This window comes from Bactrocera tryoni, chromosome 1 (genome assembly GCF_016617805.1).
Source record: "Bactrocera tryoni isolate S06 chromosome 1, CSIRO_BtryS06_freeze2, whole genome shotgun sequence".
NCBI classification, from domain to species: domain Eukaryota; kingdom Metazoa; phylum Arthropoda; class Insecta; order Diptera; family Tephritidae; genus Bactrocera; species Bactrocera tryoni.
This window is the reverse complement of record NC_052499.1, coordinates 73,719,808-73,736,984: the sequence shown is the minus strand read 5'-3', so window position 1 is coordinate 73,736,984 and position 17,177 is coordinate 73,719,808. Positions and strand designations below refer to the sequence as shown.

The 17,177-nt window shown below is 34.0% G+C and overlaps 4 protein-coding genes across 4 annotated transcripts in view; 1 reads left to right on the top strand and 3 right to left on the bottom strand.

The window, feature by feature from the left end:
- Positions 1-462: 462 nt before the first annotated feature.
- Positions 463-2,748, bottom strand: LOC120776099. Its single transcript, XM_040106631.1, has 4 exons — positions 2,573-2,748; positions 1,800-2,516; positions 941-1,742; positions 463-479 (listed from the first exon to the last, which is right to left on the bottom strand). Exons 2-4 carry the CDS (start codon positions 2,400-2,402, stop codon positions 463-465), a joined length of 1,422 nt encoding a protein of 473 aa, XP_039962565.1. The 5' UTR covers positions 2,403-2,516; positions 2,573-2,748.
- A 2,153-nt stretch (positions 2,749-4,901) lies between these two features.
- On the bottom strand, positions 4,902-6,490 carry LOC120767192 (probable phosphoserine aminotransferase). The gene is made up of 3 exons (XM_040092996.1): positions 6,340-6,490; positions 5,423-6,099; positions 4,902-5,359 (listed from the first exon to the last, which is right to left on the bottom strand). The coding sequence occupies exons 1-3, from the start codon at positions 6,382-6,384 to the stop codon at positions 4,981-4,983; spliced, it is 1,101 nt and encodes a 366-aa protein (XP_039948930.1). The 5' UTR covers positions 6,385-6,490; the 3' UTR covers positions 4,902-4,980.
- A 2,553-nt stretch (positions 6,491-9,043) lies between these two features.
- On the bottom strand, positions 9,044-15,851 carry LOC120767207 (putative defense protein 3). The gene is made up of 3 exons (XM_040093019.1): positions 15,638-15,851; positions 12,682-12,901; positions 9,044-9,229 (listed from the first exon to the last, which is right to left on the bottom strand). The coding sequence occupies exons 1-3, from the start codon at positions 15,843-15,845 to the stop codon at positions 9,160-9,162; spliced, it is 498 nt and encodes a 165-aa protein (XP_039948953.1). The 5' UTR covers positions 15,846-15,851; the 3' UTR covers positions 9,044-9,159.
- Positions 13,003-17,177, top strand: part of LOC120767090 — a 34,440-nt gene continuing 30,265 nt past the window's right edge. Inside the window, exon 1 of the mRNA XM_040092978.1 lies at positions 13,003-13,021. The gene's annotated coding sequence lies outside the window, so the exon portion shown is untranslated. The remainder of the gene's footprint in view (positions 13,022-17,177) is intronic.

Here is a 17,177-nt window from a genome sequence, read left to right as displayed (position 1 = left end):
CAATAATTTGTTCTAAATAGAACATACAGATAATTTGCAAAAAAAAAAAAGTTTACCTTGCCAAAACTTGACTTTGAAAGATCACTCTGTTTGACAGTTATCTAAATGATATGGTGGTTTGAAAGTTCAAGCGATATCTCAAAAACTGTGGGGTTAGACCGGACCCAATCCGGAAAACAAAGTCTTCTAACGCAGAATAACTGTAATAAAGGCTACAAAGTCCATTCGGCTGAATAAGGATAAGCAATTATTTATGGACGACTGATAGCGTATCGTTTGTTTAAAGATCATGAAGATTATTGTATTTGATTGTTACCACGTCATGTTTGCGTTTTTCTTATCAAGTCTATACATAATCGTACGTTGTATACTATATATACCACTGTTAATCTTTTGTGTGTGTATTAGAGCTCCCACTCCCGGAATGTTTTCGAATTCCCGGGATTTCGGGATATCGAAATTTCATTTCCCGGGATTCCCTGGAAAAACGGGAGAAAATAAAAATTGTTAATTATTGCCTATAAATTTAAAAAAATTAAATTAATTTTTTATTTCCAATCAGTTACATAGATTTAATTAAGTATGCCGATGTTCTTGGGTTCTTTATAATAAAAAAAATATTATTTAATAATAATTATTATTCCTTATAAATTGAATAAAATATATAATTCACTTTTTATTTCGAACCAGTTACATGAATTAAATTAAAAATATACCTATGTATTTGGTATTATATATATATTATTTTGTCAAAAAACAAATAATAAAAATCACAGATCGATTTCTGTAGGAACTAATTTTAAATAGTATTTTAAAAATACAAGCGCATCCATTGTTTCATCGTTTAAACTAGATCTGATTTTAGTGCAAATGCGGCCAGACACTGAAAAACAACGCTCGCATTCGACACTAGTTGGTGGTATTGTCTTTAAAAAATTACAAGGAACCTCCAGATAGCTGCCAAGCCCGCCACCCCCAAGAAGTAAATTTATTTCCTTTGGTACCGCTTCCTCTACTGATAATGAGACATTTCTTTTTAAAACGCGAGATTCTTTGACAGTTTCTTGCAACCTTTCCTTAAACGTTTTTTCCTTTTCATTTTCGATTATTTTTAAATCGATATCGCGATTCTCAACATCATTAGTATTGTACTTTTTGACAATTTCTACAATAGTGTTTGTCATTTCTTCTAAATTCGGTTCATTTGTGGTACTTACAAAATTTCCCGTTATTAATAGTTTCAATATATTCGTGTATATTGTGCGCCTTTCAGAAACGCGTTTTTTAATTGATTCAAAAAGATTGAAAGCTATTGATAAGTCCACATTTTTAACTTCGTCCAGCATAAAATGTATCACTGCATCAGCAGAACAGAGGTTCATGTCACGGCGACACAAAGCTTCTATAACTAACTCTGCCGGCTTTAAAACTCTAATAATGCTTTTAATAATATTAAATTCAAAATCTTCCAAGCAATCTGCCTTAAGGTCGACCATCGCTTGTTTCAAGCAAGACTCCAGCATATGAAACCGTTCAATCATTTTTAGTAAACTGTTCCACCGAGTCTGACAATCTTGGATGAGCTGCAACTCTTTGTTGAACTCCATTTTCACATATTTTTGTAAAATTTCATTCTTTTTGGGAGATTTTTGAAATGACCGTACAACGCTCCGAATTTTGTCTATAATTTTTTTGATATCAAATTCGTCTGTAAGTTCTCCACGTTCTTCATTATCAGCTAACTAAAAATGCCATAAAAATTGGATTTTCATATTAAAAAAATAAATAAATATGTCTACCTGTATGCAATCAGTTTGATCTCTCGTTTGATCTTCTTCGGAATCATCATCTTCACATATAGAAATTTCATTTGGCTCAATTTTAATTTGTCTTTTGTACATCACATCAAGGATACCTGGCTGTATTCCATGTGCCAGGTACAGCTGTTGAAGTGGACCTATGCGTTTGCCAATTTTTAACATAGTTGAGGCACCATCAGTTATAATAGAAATAATATCAGTTGCTAAACTCAAGTCATAATCTACCAAACGAGATTCAATCATATCAATGCAGTATTCAGAACTTGCGGCACCTTTTATTCGGACGAGTCCCAAGTTCCATATGTTTTTTTGACCATGCAGTATTAAATTCAAGTAGCGTTTATTGGCCACAGAAGTCCATTTGTCGAATGAAATGCTAAATCTATTATTTTTCACTTTCAAATCTATTATTTCTTTCTTCACTCTTTCGCGACATTCTTCACAATATTTCATTACATATTTTCTGATTGTGGTGTCAGATTTGGGAACTTTAAATTTTCTGGCTTCAATACCTTTTCTGATTTGTTTTGATTGCGCAATGGTTGAAAATGCTAATCCATCCACAGCTACCAAACTGGCCATAATAGCACGAATATTTTCTTCATTTTTTGGTGAAAAATGTGAAGTAATTTTTGCCACTTTCTTGGGAACAGCAATTGTAGGAGTTGCTTCGCGGCACAACTTTATGCCATGAACCTAAAATTATCAATTTCTCTACAATCTTATTTTTATTGCGGATTTATAATTTTTACCTTTAAATGTTCGTGTAATCCTTTTGTTGAACCAGCCTTTGTTTTGAGGACTGCATTACATTTTTTGCACTTGGCTTCCTCTGAACTTGTTGATATTAGAAAATAAAACCATGTTGACAAAAATCCCGAATATCCCGGGAAATTAATTTTAAATCACGGGAGGAGTTTTAAGTCCGGGATCCCGGGATTTCGGGAGCCCGGGAGTGGGAGCTCTAGTGTGTATGAACGCTTATCGCGGATGTATTATGGAAAATCGCCTGTACGTTTTGTGCTTAGCGCCGTTCATTGCTCATTGTACTTTATGACTTTCAATTAGCATCTCAAATTGTAACATATGATTTGCTTTCATGACGCTTAGGAATACACTGTGCTACAATAGTAAAGTTTCGATGCGAATTAGAATTTAGTATTACAGTAAAGTAACACTTGTGGTTTAAGACAACTTCGATGCCAATCAGAGAACTTTCCTCACTTGCGTGAACTTCTACACATGACTCCATCCTCCGAGACAAAGTGGACTAAAATAACCTTAATTAGATAGGAAAATTGTTGCTTGAATACTACGTACATTATACACAAAACATCAATAAATGAATTAATGATAGAGTGAGATTTAACATTTCTTTAAAGAGAAAAAAGTTTTGAGAGATGGTAAAGCAATCTGTCGTATAAATTATAATCGAGTTTCCAGGCGTACTAAACTATCGTTAGCATTATCGACATCGTTGCTTTAATAACGATAACGAGGATCGCAATCAACGATGGTGACGTACTGCTGGTAGTATTTCAAGTTCGGGATACTATCGCAAGTATTGAGAGTATGTGTTGTGTTTTTATGTAACATTGGCGTATGCAACCTTGAATAATATTTTTATTCTCTATACCTATTATAAGATAACGATATCTATGACAACATCTAAATCATTAGGGATGTTTCGACTTCTGTAAAGACTTTTCCTAAGAATATTATAAAATTATATAGATATCAATCAATTATTAAATAAAGTATTTACTTTTACTACATCCCGTTCTGATTATTTCTTCCCAGTCATACTACGGTGATCAAATTGAAAGGTGAACTTTTAATTTATACTTCGCGTGTTTTTCGAATCGATATTTTTTTTCTGTAAGTTGTTAGTACTGTTAGTGACATCTATGCTAAAATTCATACCAAAATATTCATTAGTATTTGAGATACGCGTCGTTTTGTGAAACTCTAAAAGTGAATTCTTTGATTTTTACTATGTCTGAATTTATTGAAGAAAAATGTGCTATAATGCACCATCTCATACTGCATTGGTTATTCGTGATCATTTCTGCACATTTTCAAGTGATATCGTGCCGCAACCACAGTTACCTTCGTGTGACTTCTAGCTATTCAGCAAATTCATATGACCACTCCGAGGACACCGTTTTGACTCAATTGAGGATATAAAAGCTGAATCGAAGAAGGCTCTGATAGCCATCGCGTCGGAAGATTTTTCCAAATGCTATGATAGCGGGAAAAATCGTTGGCATAAGTGTATTGCAGCGGGAGGGGCTTACTTTGAAGGTGATGAAATGGACAAAATTTACATTTCAATTTGACCACAGTTTATTTGTTCTCCCGAGGAGAATTTTTTTTCTTTTTATAAAATACAGCTGAACTTTCATAACTCCAACTTCTATAACTCGAAGTTCTTCATAACTCGAACACTTGAATTGGCAAAAGTAGTCAAATTTCATACAAACTTCCTTCCATAACTGAAAGGCTCTCTAATTCGAAGTTTTTTGGTGGATTATGGTGAGTTAGGGAAGCTCAACTGTATTTCTATTTAATTGTAATGACCGTTCTTGATCAGTTTTGGATCTTCGGGTCGTCCCAGAAGTAACCAGTAGAAATTTCACTCTGTTTATATTGTGTTCGGTGGTTCTAGGGCCGATTCATATTTGTTTTACAACCGAGACGTATATATACGTAAACTAGTCTCTTAGTTTCTAAGTTATAATAATAAGATAAACTTTAAAAAAAATTTTTAATAATCCTTTATACCTCCTAGAAGTTTATCTTATGTTGGAAAGCCGATATCGGACCAATATATTAAATAGCTGCCGCAGAAACTGGATGATCAAAATCTAGACCTTTTTTATTTAAGAAATTATATTCTCGAAATTTGGCATGGATTATTTTCCAAGGTAACGCTACAATCTCTTCAGATCAATTGGCTAGTACTTTCGTACATAGAGTAGTTGCACTTCCACATTGCAGTAATATATCTTCGATTACATTGCTATTCAATTATTTGAGTTTCGAAAAACTTTTTAAAATATGAAAACGAAAACAAAATTGTTTACTTAAAATATCAATATTTAATATTACGAATCTATACAAAAATTCCAATTATTGTGTTCTTAAATTCAGTCTCCTCTTAATTTTTAACTTTATTATTTTGCGCGAACTCTTTCAGTAATTTAGCCAACTGCTCGGCTTCGGCGACAGTGATGGCGTTGTACAGCGAAGCCCTAATACCGCCAACTGAACGATGACCCTTCAATTGAATCATGCCCTGACTCTCGGCCTTTGCCAAAAACTCTTTTTCCAAGGCGTCGACACCCTCGCTGCTGCCAATGCGAAACGGTACATTCATACGTGAGCGCACACGCTTCTCCACCGGACAGCTGTAGAAGCCATTCGACTGCTCAATTACATCGTAAATGAGCTTTGATTTGGCTGCAGCTGTTTTTTCCATGCCTGCAATGCCGCCGTTACGCTTAATCCACTTGAATACCAAACCCATCAAGTAAATGCTAAAAATAATTAAAACAAAACGTTAATATTTTAAGAAAAAGTACGCAAAAGATATGACATACCAAAAAGTTGGCGGCGTATTGAGTAATGACGCATTTTTATCCATTTGCGCGAAATTCAAAACCGACGGTGTCTGCTTAATGTGCTGTCCGATGAGGTCCTCACGTACAATAACAACCGTCACACCGGCTGGTCCAATATTTTTCTGTGCACCGGCGAATATGAGACCGAATTTCGTGACATCAACTGGACGTGATAGGAAATTCGACGACATATCACAAACCAGCGGCACACCATTTGTAGTTTCGGGCACGAAGTCGAATTCGACGCCATCGACCGTCTCATTGTCGCAGTAGTAAATGTAGGAGGCATTTGGATCGAGTTTCCAAGTGTCTTGTGTAGGTACAGTGGTGTATTTTGCAGCTTTGGGTATTACCAAATTTACCTTGCCATATTGTTCAGCTTCCTTTGCTGCCTTGGCTGACCAAGAACCGGTCACGACGTAATCAGCGATACCAGTGCGTCCTATGAGATTAAAACAAACAGCCGCGAATTGTCCAGTGCCACCGCCTTGCATGAGCAGTATCTTGTAGTTTGATGGAATATTCAATAGCTCGCGTAGATCATTGATAGCTGTTTCTTGTATCGTTGCGTAGTTTGATGAACGATGAGACATTTCCATCACTGATATGCCGGTGCCATTGCAATTGAGCAAATTTTCTTGTGCCTCTTTCAGTACCTGGAAGCGCAAAGAATATTTAGTAAATAGTTTTATACGGATAAAGATCAATGAGTTATGAAGTAGGATTCAATGTTGCAAAAAATTTGAACTCCCAAACTGTAACTTGGTATTTTAATTTCACAAGTCTCAAGTGATAAGAGAACTTTTTGCACTGCTGTTTCACGAATAGATTAATACAAATGTTGTGCCCTCATTAAAAAAGATAGTGTTTATGTTAGTAAAGCGGTTTAAACTAACCTCCTCCGGTAATTTAGCTGGACCAGCGGCAAAATTAATGACCATTTTGAACTTTGGATGGATTAACACTTATTCACGACTAAAGCGAAGAGAAATTAATTCGAAACAAACCACGCGAAAGCAACCTCGACTTAAGACTGAAGTATATGGTGTGAAAATATACGACGATGTCTACGAATGCTGAGCGAAGCGATAATAAAAACCGGATTGTAATATACGTGAGCCCGCTTAGAACGATGTGGAAGTGAAACCTTTACATGACAACGAGACAACGCGGCTTGATAAGTATGATCACTTGTTTGGGTTTGTTGTTGTTGCAAATTGATAATACAATTAATTGGTGTATTTTTACTATATTTATTTGTGATATGTGCATAAGTACTTTGTTGTTAGTTTCATTTATTTTGTAGATTTGTTTTTGGAATGCAGGAAGTCGTGCATCAATTTGTTTTTGTTACAGTTATGATTATAAATAGGTGTATGTTGCATAATTGTATATGTTTATACTTGCAGAATTGAACCGGCCTCTTATTGATTTAATTCTCTTTCAATCAAATCAACTTACGATCGAAAATATACATACATACATATGTATTTCTAAAATGAACCAACTCTTTTTTGAGCTTTTGAAGTACTATTGGTGGGACTGCATTCTTCATGTCATGGCACATGTATGCACAACATACATATGTATGTATATATAACATAATATTTTGATACTCCGGCAAAATGATTTAACATAGTAAAGCAATATTGCACAGCTAACGGTTTTTTGTTTATAAAGAGGGATCCATTTCGAGGTTAGCTACTTTTTACCGAAAAATCACAGAAACTTCAACCGTTGAGTCTAATTTTTGACCACTCTTTCGAGCATTACGACTGGTAACTGGCGAATGACACAGTCAAGACTGTACTTCAGAGGAATTTACATAAAAATTAAGTGGTGTTGCTAAAACTGCATAAAATAGAGTCAATACTCCCTATCTCCCATATAGCCAATATAAGTCTTTCAAACGGTTGGCTTTATACCGTATATATGTACCAGAGAACGTCTATCATAGACGTTCTCTGAACAAACTTGACGTTATATTACAAATAAAAGCATAAAATAGCTCTATTATATCATTTGTAATAACTATTGATTATTTAAAACAAAAATATTTCCCTATTTACTTATTTTTTGCATACAAATTTTCTTTGAACAATACTAAAATTTCATTGAAGTGCAAGGTATTAGTATGTCCACAACGAAATTGTGTCCATACAAAATGGACAACTGCGTTGTTTTGTGTACTTGCCGGCCATTGTTATGTCGCTGCCTTCTTACAAATGTTTATGTAGTAGGATGCACAACGCCATTTTCAGTTCACTGTCGTGCTGCTGCGGTCTGTCGCGAGCATTGTGTTCCGCACTTTATACGTTCTCTGCAAGCATGAGCGTCCCCCATAAAAACAAACCAATCATTTCGCTATGTCGAAAGCTTTCAAGCTTTTGTAAGCGAAGTACATGAGCTTTTGCTTTGTGGAAGGCAGCTTAATTTAGTATGAAACCTTGCTACAGATAAAACGTTAAAGAGACATGTCATTTAAAAAACAATTCAGAAGTTTCGTTTTTTTCGAATAACGTTTTTAACGGTGCGTCAAATTTTCTTTGAAGTAAAAAAATATTAATTTTAAATAATATTGAGAAATGCGAGCTGACTAATGGTCTTTGAATTGTCGTGTCATTTCTGATACCGTAGACTCAGTCGTCGTATATATGGAAAAATATCACATCAAAAATATATGTCCCAAAATTTATTTATGATTTAATATACTTATATATATATACATATGTATAATAAAAAATCAAAAAACTAGCTCCCAATTTTATAAATTTCATTGTCTAATTGCTCTGAATAATGTTCATCATCTTCTTTAAAGCCAAAGATACCGCGTACGCGGTTAATATAATATTTTATGTTTTTTGAAACAACAGAGCTCTTAAAGAATAAAAGTATTTTATAAAATTCGTAAAGAATGATTTCAAAAATTATTAAAATAGAAAAAGGTTTGTATTAAGGAGGAACTCCAGTCTAAAAATCAAAAATATCGACGGTTTCGTTTTCATGATTCAATAGTTTAGATATTCAAGAATTTTTCAAAATTCAGTATATTTTTGAAGTTAAGGCGAGGTAACTGGAACGTTTAACGTTCATATAAAACTTAAAACGCTTTTTTCGCGAAGCTACTCACTCCATTTACTTCAAATATGGCATAAATATTCTTTAAATATTTACAAAAGAAGTAAATTTTTTTTTAATTCGACAAAGTTAAAAAATTATAGATAAAATCGATCTTTACTTTTGAGACGACTACTTTTTTTTCTTGAAATAGCGACATTTCTAGTAGTCAAGAATCCATTGTACTTTTATTTTTCAGCTGACCAGAATGGTAGAGACCTTAACACGACTTTCTTCCCTTTATTTCAAGTATGAATAGCTCTTGGAATATCCCTTAATAAAACAATATCCCTCCTTCTTTATTCTAACAATATATTTACCGACTTTCTAGTAAATCTTATCTTTCTTTCTTCTCTTTGTATTTTGCAAGGTTAAATTTGTTTGCGAGTAAAATATTTTACAACCTTAAACTCTTTTAATACTTTTCAAATTATATCGAAGTAAAAGAGAGTGGTTTTCGCTCATTCGAATTTATTTGTCAAGGTGCATAAACAATTTAGTTACAAAGCGATTTTTTGTTAATTTCACTTGCTTTCAAATTTTGTTTCCCGGCGCTACAAAATTAGAAGGAAGCCTCAAGCTTTCGCTCCATGATACTCTCACTGCGTAGCTTGTACCTTTGCCACGATGTCGCTCCAAAATATTGAATACTCCTTCAGTACTGTGCCACTGAAATGAAAACAAAATATATTATTGTATTAAAGCACTTCCCAACTTTTCTGTAAAAAAAATATGAAAAGATAAAAGTTGATAATTTTTTGTAATATAATAGTAACCCTTTCCTTACCCTTAACACTTTCGAACCAACCGGATAATATGGATAGACTTTTTGAAAAGATTATTTGATAAGAAGCTTTAATGTATACTTGTAAGCTTTCGAACATAAGAATAAATTTCGGCCACACTGAAAGGTGTTAAGAATACATCCGTTTCTATTATCAAAAAATCACTGGGTAACAAAAAATTACTGATAAAATTAAGGTCATCGGATGCGTTGTCAAGCATCTCTTTGCGACCTCCAATCGACGTTGTTTTTTCAAAAAATCGCGTCTTTTGTACGAGTCTAGCATTAACACGCCTCATACCCCAAATATTAACCAAAATTTCTTTGATTATTTTTAAGCACTGAGCCAAATGTTAACTTCAAGACCTTCAATTGTGCCATTCAAATACTTGTGTTCGTGAAATCTTCAACGATTCAATAGACTTGATTCCATTGGAAACACAAAATTTCAAGCAAACTCGTTGTTAAACTTTTTGATGTTAAACATTTTTGATGGAGATCAAACTTTACGCGAATGTAAAAACCGCTTTATCAATCTAGGAAAAAGATATTTCAACAATTCGGTTTGCTCAAAGTTTAAATGACTAGTTCTGGTCTAAATTAGCTAAGGTGGTATTTTTTTATAAATGGATATTAGTACTTAAAAATAGCTCCGCACCAAAACTCCTAAGTACTTAAGTAATATTTTCTGCCGCTACAACAACAACAACCGCTTCTTAGACAACAAACGTTGTGAAGTATCATCATCAAGAATTGAAACGAAGAATATGCAAAAGCACTTACGCTGTCCAGTTGTCATAAAATTCATTAAAAAGTTCATATTAAAAATATGCATTGCCACTCAAATTCTATTTTTGCCAAAACAAAACACAGAAATGTATGCAAAATATGAAGTATTTACTAAAACCGGCAACCGGCGCAAACGAATAACAAGAACACCACGTCTAAGTGCGTGCGCGCATGCGCCTTTGTACGAATGCGAGTATGAGCACTTATGGGTGATTTGGGCAATCAAAATAAAAAAAAAACTTGAAAAGAAATCGTAAAGTATGGTTAATGAATCAAGCAATAAATATTTCATGTTGTGCAATATGGGTAAACACTAGCCGCATTTACTGTTTACCATTTGTTGCAAGATTTGCCGGCTTGCCACCAACTCTTTGGCTGCTGCTAATGCAAAAGGCAAGTAGGTCAGCATAGGCCGGTTGTTATGTCTCCTATGCTATCGCTATGCGCGTGAATGTGTGAATGTGTGTATGTGTGTATGTGTGTTTGTTCATTTGCTGGAATTACTTAGTCTACCAAAAAGGAAGTTTCTTGCAATTTACTAAAGCAACAAACACAAATGGCATATTTATGCTTGTTTATACCCTACATGTAATTGGGAGTTTACATGAAGTAGTCGCTCAGTTTTTGAGATATCGATCTGAAATTTTGCACACGTTTTTTTCTTCTCAAGAAGCTGTTCATTTGTCGGAACTGTCGATATCGGTTCACTATAGCATATAGCTGCCATACAGACTGACCCATCAAAGGCAAGTTCTTGCAAGGGAAATTTTTTTTATTTGACAATTTTGATTTTTTCTTCAGGAAATTCGGCATACACTGTTATCAATCATGGCAATGCGATGATCTGCGCACATATTGCTCAAATCGGACAGCTATAGCATACATCTCTTTCACAATAAAGCCAAAAGCTCTCTTCATACCCCTTTTTGCTATAAGAAATGGGCCTATGAATGCTATTATAGCTTCGGTGCAGCCGAAGTAAATATTTTTTCTTCTTTTGTATGAAATGCAATCATATTTGATTAAATCATAATAATCATTTTGATCTCTGCATCGAGAAGTTAACTAAGGCATTTGTTGAGATTTTTTTCGGAATACACCGACTCACTTCCAAGAATTGGGCTGAGCTTAAGTGCAGTTCTTCGATAATTTACTTCACGACGATTATAAAATAATCTCGGAAGCAAATCTTGTACTATTATATTATAGAAAAAAGTTCAAAATGGTAACACCTCTTCAACAAAAATTATTATTGAGTAGTATTAATTGAGTTCGTGGTCAGAGGAGCATGCTTGGCAATGAAAGAGCTTTCGAGTTAAGCTAAACTAGAGCAACTTTTGATGAACCTGGAATGTAGAAAATACAAACGGTACCTACCGTAAGAAGCAATCAGTGAAACCTTCTATCTAACAAACTAAACTATTTAGAACAAATGACGCCTTGAACATATCTAAGAAAAGTATATACAGACCTATTGGTCATAAACCCATTAGGAGCAGGCATCAATATAAGTTCTCTCCTACATCAGTCACCACCATAGTTGTAAACTCAAAGAAAAATTGGAAACTGTTCTTAATTTTGTCGGCGAATCATCAGTTCTTTTACATATTGGCGCAAAAGGCTTTTCGAACCTATGAAGTACTACAGTTTCTCCCCTAAATCAGTCAAGGAAAAAGGGAAATTGTGATTAAGGGATTGCATGGGTTTACGGGCTTAAAAAAATTGAATTTTTTATGGCCTTTTTAAATTCTACAACACCTCTAGAAAATTGTCCTAAATTTTCAAGTAGATTCGTGTAATAGTTTCGGAGATACTGCCTTGGGAACTTGAGCGCTCGAAGTTAGCTAGCCGTCTTTGAACGCGTTTTTCTCGAAACTGTGTTCTTGAAGTCGGTTGGCAAGATTTTTCGAGAACTACTCAATTGATCTTCATGAAATTTTACACAGTTCTTAACGACTTGGACGGAGGATTTTCTTTCGAAAAAATAGTTGAAAAAAGCCTGTTTTTTACCTGAGGAAACTCATGTAACCCCTTATATTTTTCGGCGAACTAGCAATTCTTTTACAAATTAGGTTTAGGGCTCTTCGAACCTATAGAATACTAAACCCGAAACAGCTATCAGACACCGAGTTGGCCTAAATTAGCATATTATCCTTTTATCAACCTCCTTTAAATAGTTCAATGATGTCTATAAATATTTTGTCAACCAATCTGATCATTGGAGTATTGGCCTTTCACTGAAATTCGAGTATTTAAATACTACTAACACATTGAGTCTGCACGCACTTCCTTCACTTTACATATACATACACACATTTGCATGCAACAAATTGTATATATGTACATATAATTTATACACATACATATATTCCACAGATTTACATACCGAGTTTAAGCTTTTATGCTTATTTGCCGAAGTCAATCTCCTTTTCATATATCACAGCGTACAAAGTATGTGTGTACATTTGTGTACACAATATTGCCCCAACAGCTGTCGAAATTCCTAAGCGCGCCGCAATTAAAATGTGAAAAAGGCTTAGTTACTTACGTAAAGTAAACACGACCGCGTTTGTTTTGTGGCGCCTTCCAAAACAGTTTCGCACCCAACTTGTCGCGATTGTCCGAATGCGTTATGGCTGAACATTCTGGTATAGTTTTGGTATTCTCACTTTGTATCCATTCACCAATCCATTCGTTGGAGTTGGCATCGCGCGCCTGCAGAAAGAATCCGCGGAAGGTGGACTTTTGATCGATGGGGTAAATCGAAACTGCAAACAAATAAAATAAAATAAAATATAAAATACGTAATGAAAACATTCATGCATTCGGTTATTTTCAAAGTATGGGAAACATGTGCGCACATTATATATAGTCGGTTCTATAAATAGGTAAATACATAAAATAAATGCATATTTTTATATTTTTACTTGAGTATGATGGAAATTTATTTATGACAGTTGTGATGTACATATATACATATATATGTAGTATATTATAAATGAATATATGTACAATTTAATTCGAATATGTGTGCTATGATAACTAAATTTTTAGCAACAACTGAAAATCAAATAATATTAGCAACAGTCGAAACTTTTACGGCAGCCGGCTAACAGAAAAATCGCAAGAAAGGCCACATCTACTATAACATTTCGAGTATGCTCGTGTGTGACAAAAAAATAAAATTTATTGTGAAGTGAAATCGATTGGTTTAAGAAAATGAATAACAAGTAGTAACCCTTAAAAAATAAAAAAATGATATAATAATTTGATTTTGGTCGGGAAGTTTCTGTGGAAGATAGTATAGGCAATAGCAGTCAAATCTCAACAATCATCAAATAAAATGGTTTTTCATGCCAGAATTTGATTTTGAACATTCAGTTTGTATGGCACCTATATGCTATAGTTTTTTGATATCGGCGATTCCGACAAATGAGCAGAAAAGAGGGTGTGCAAAATTTCATCTACATATATCTCAAATACTGAGGGATTAGTTTTCATACATACAGACGGAAATGGCTAAATCAACTCAGCTGATCATTTATATACATACATATGTATAAATATATTTTATAGAGTCCTTCGGATTGTTACAAACCTCGTGGCATACCCTCTAAAGGGTATAAATACGAAACGCATACTCTCTTTCGGTCTTAAGCGAGATACTAGTTTAAAAAGTACGCGATACCTAATAACGGGTGATCTAAGTAGAGGTTCTTTTTTAATACCACACGTCCACGTTCAGAACGCAGTGAAGAAAATATATGTAGCAGCCGTAGCCGATAGAGTACACGAACACCGTGGTTAGTCGATTCGGCGCCGTTCAGTAAACCAGTACCTGTGATCAAATTGAAAGGTGAATTTTGCCCTTCTTCAAAGTAATCCCCTCCCGCTGCAATACACTTATGCCAAAAAATTTTTCAGACATCATAGCACTTTGAAAAATCCTCCGTCGTGATGGCCATTAGAGCCTTCTTCGATTCAGCTTTTATATCCTCAATTGAGTCAAAACGGTGTCCTCGGAGTGGTCATGTGAATTTGCTGGTTAGCCAGAAGTTACACGAAGCTAAATCAGGCGAATGCGTTGGTTGCAGCACAATATTAGTTGAAAACGTGGGCAAATGATCACGAATAACCAATGCAGTATGAGATGGTGCATTATCGCACATTTTTCTTCAATAAATTCAGACATAGTAAAAATCGAAGAATTCACTTTTAGATTCGAAAAACACGTAAAGTATAAATTAAAAATTTCAATTTGATCACAGAGTAAATTTAATTTTCTCTGTTTTTTTTTTCAAAAATTGGGGAACCTCGAACCTTTATATAAATTTTGTAAAAACATAAGCAACAAACAATCTTGCTCTTATCACTTTCGCACATTTGCCTCTTTGACTTTTTCAAACTAATTAATATGCAATAACCAAAGTTGGAAGTTGGATTTTTATTTCCTTTCACAAGATTAAAAAGTAGAAAAATGTTTACTCTATTTAAAAATCGCATTACACTATAAAAAAAATATTTTTCAAAAAAAGCTCGAATAAAAAGTCATAAAAAAGGAAAGATTTACATATTCATACCTAAAACACAATCAATAAAATTATTTAAATGTAAAGAAGACAACAAGTGTAGAACTATATTGAATATTTATTAAAAATAAACTTTCCTTGTCAAAAGATAACGAAACAATCAACACAAAAAATACGAAGGCTTTTAGTTATAAGATTGGGATGACCATTTTTCTAATTTTTCAAACCCGGACTTAGGATTAAAAATTTTAGTTTCAAATTTAATCGCATTTTTGAAAATTTATTTATAATTTTTCTAACCGGTATTCGGGATCAGAAATTTTCAAATTGTTTTTAATTAAGATTTTCGAAATTTCTAAGTTAAAGAAATAAAAAAAAGTTATTTAAATAATTTTTTAAATATGTACATTATTCGCAGCCCTGTACAGAGATCAGAAAGTTTAGAATTATTTTTAACTAGTATTTTCGAAATTACAACTTTTGTTTTTAGGTATTAGGATCAGATATTTAAAAATTTTTTTTTTTCGAAATTAAATTTTTTAAATACATTATTTGCAACCCTGCACAGAGATAATACTTAATTTTTTTGGTGTTTGGTGATTATTTTGATTGCTACTTGTTTTATATAGTGCAACCGGTTATTGTATTGAGTGCAAAGTTTAAGGTTCTAAAGTTTATCGCTTTTAATAGCTTTCGATTATTTGAGTATTTCTGCAAAGATTGTTGCGTAAATTAGTTTATTCAAAATAGCTGCAAATTAAAAACTCAAGACTGTATCAAATTTTTGTTTACAAATAAATATTTTGGTGTGAGAAAATCTAGGAACAGGTGAAAGTTTGGGTGAGTACTTTATATTATATTTTATAGTTTTATATTTCACAGTTGCCTTTAAAACTTAAAAAAAAACTTCAATGAAATTTTATGTACATACATATGTATATACATACATATGCATCGCGTTGCAACCTTAGTCACCTGAAATTGGTTGTCCAGGATGGAATGTTTCCGAATCGGCAACAACTTCGTACGGAATAGTTTGTCCAGGTTGTGTGCGCGCTTTGCCGTGATTCGGTTGATTCGCACGTTGTTTGACGCAAGTGTCGGCGGGCGCACCATCCGGGAAGGCATTCGTCAAGCACAAAAGTGCCATCGAACACCAAACAACACTGCACTTAACACTCATATTGAACACTAGCAACAGATTCCTTTCAAATTCAAAAGTTGCTCAATCAAATATTTCGAATTTGCTAATTTGTACTGTTTGAGACGAAATTTATTTCTTGAATCTTGTATGAAAGTTTTGAAATAGATAACAAAATCTTAAAATTTTTTCGCGCTTGTTCGCTGTCCGTTCTGCGTTAGACCGTATCTGATGTGTATCTGAGTAGTGGCTGAAAACCGGGCGCTTTTTAAGTCCAAATCCAAAAGTAAAGCGTATAGTTCAATGCATTTGCCAAAGTTCCAGCATTTCGGTGTGTTTGTATGCACATATGTATGTATAAATGTATATATGTACATATTTCAGTGCGTGCCGCTGCAAACTTGCGTGGGAACGCCTGAAAAAGTGATCGATGCTTTAAAGCTGCATATCGGTATGTATGCATATACCTTAGCTTGTTTGCTGAATGAAATGACCAGATCGGGAAAATCGCTGCTTAAGAGTTTTTTTTTACTTTTTTTTGCTAGAAATAGTTAATTGAAGCATGGTACTGTAATGCAAAAGTTAACAGAGACATATGTTTATATATACATATGATTGGATTTAGTCAGTGGTGTGGTTGAAGGGGATCAAAGGGAACATATTCTACAGATATAGCAATTGCTATATAAGGAAATAGTGCTTACATATATATGTACATATTTTCAATCTGAAAAAATTAATACCTAAAAAAGTATACACTACAGATCTTGTTGTAAACTGCATTAAGTTTGCCACGAAGGGGCAGCAAACAGGACACGTCGAAAACCGTCGGCTAAAAGTATATTATTGTATGTATATACGAGTATAGTACTTGTGTATATACAAGGTGCATTCCAAAGTAAACAGGACTTTTTGAACCTAGCGCCCCCTGTCGGCGCCATCTATTATGGTGCTTTAGAATCTGCTACCTTTATTGATTGTCCGGTGAGAATTTCATGACATTTTATCCATTGAAAGTGAAGTTATTGCGTTTTAAGTGTCAGTATGTTTGTGTTATCGGTGCGAAAATGAGCTTCGAAAAAAGAGCAAAGATTAAATTTTGTTTTAAAATTGGTAAAACTTTTACCGAAACGTTTCAATTGATGAAACAAGTTTATGGCGATGATTGCCTATCCCGTAGCAGAGTGCACGAGTAGTTTCAACGTTTTCAAAGTGGTCGCGAGGACATAAATGACAACATGTGCGCCAATCAAAATCCTTGAACACCGGAAATTCCATCGAAACTGTGCGTGACTTCATCAAAAATCAGCCGAAATCATCATTGAAATTCATGGAAATGGTATTAAAAATCTCTAAAACATCGATTTATCGCAT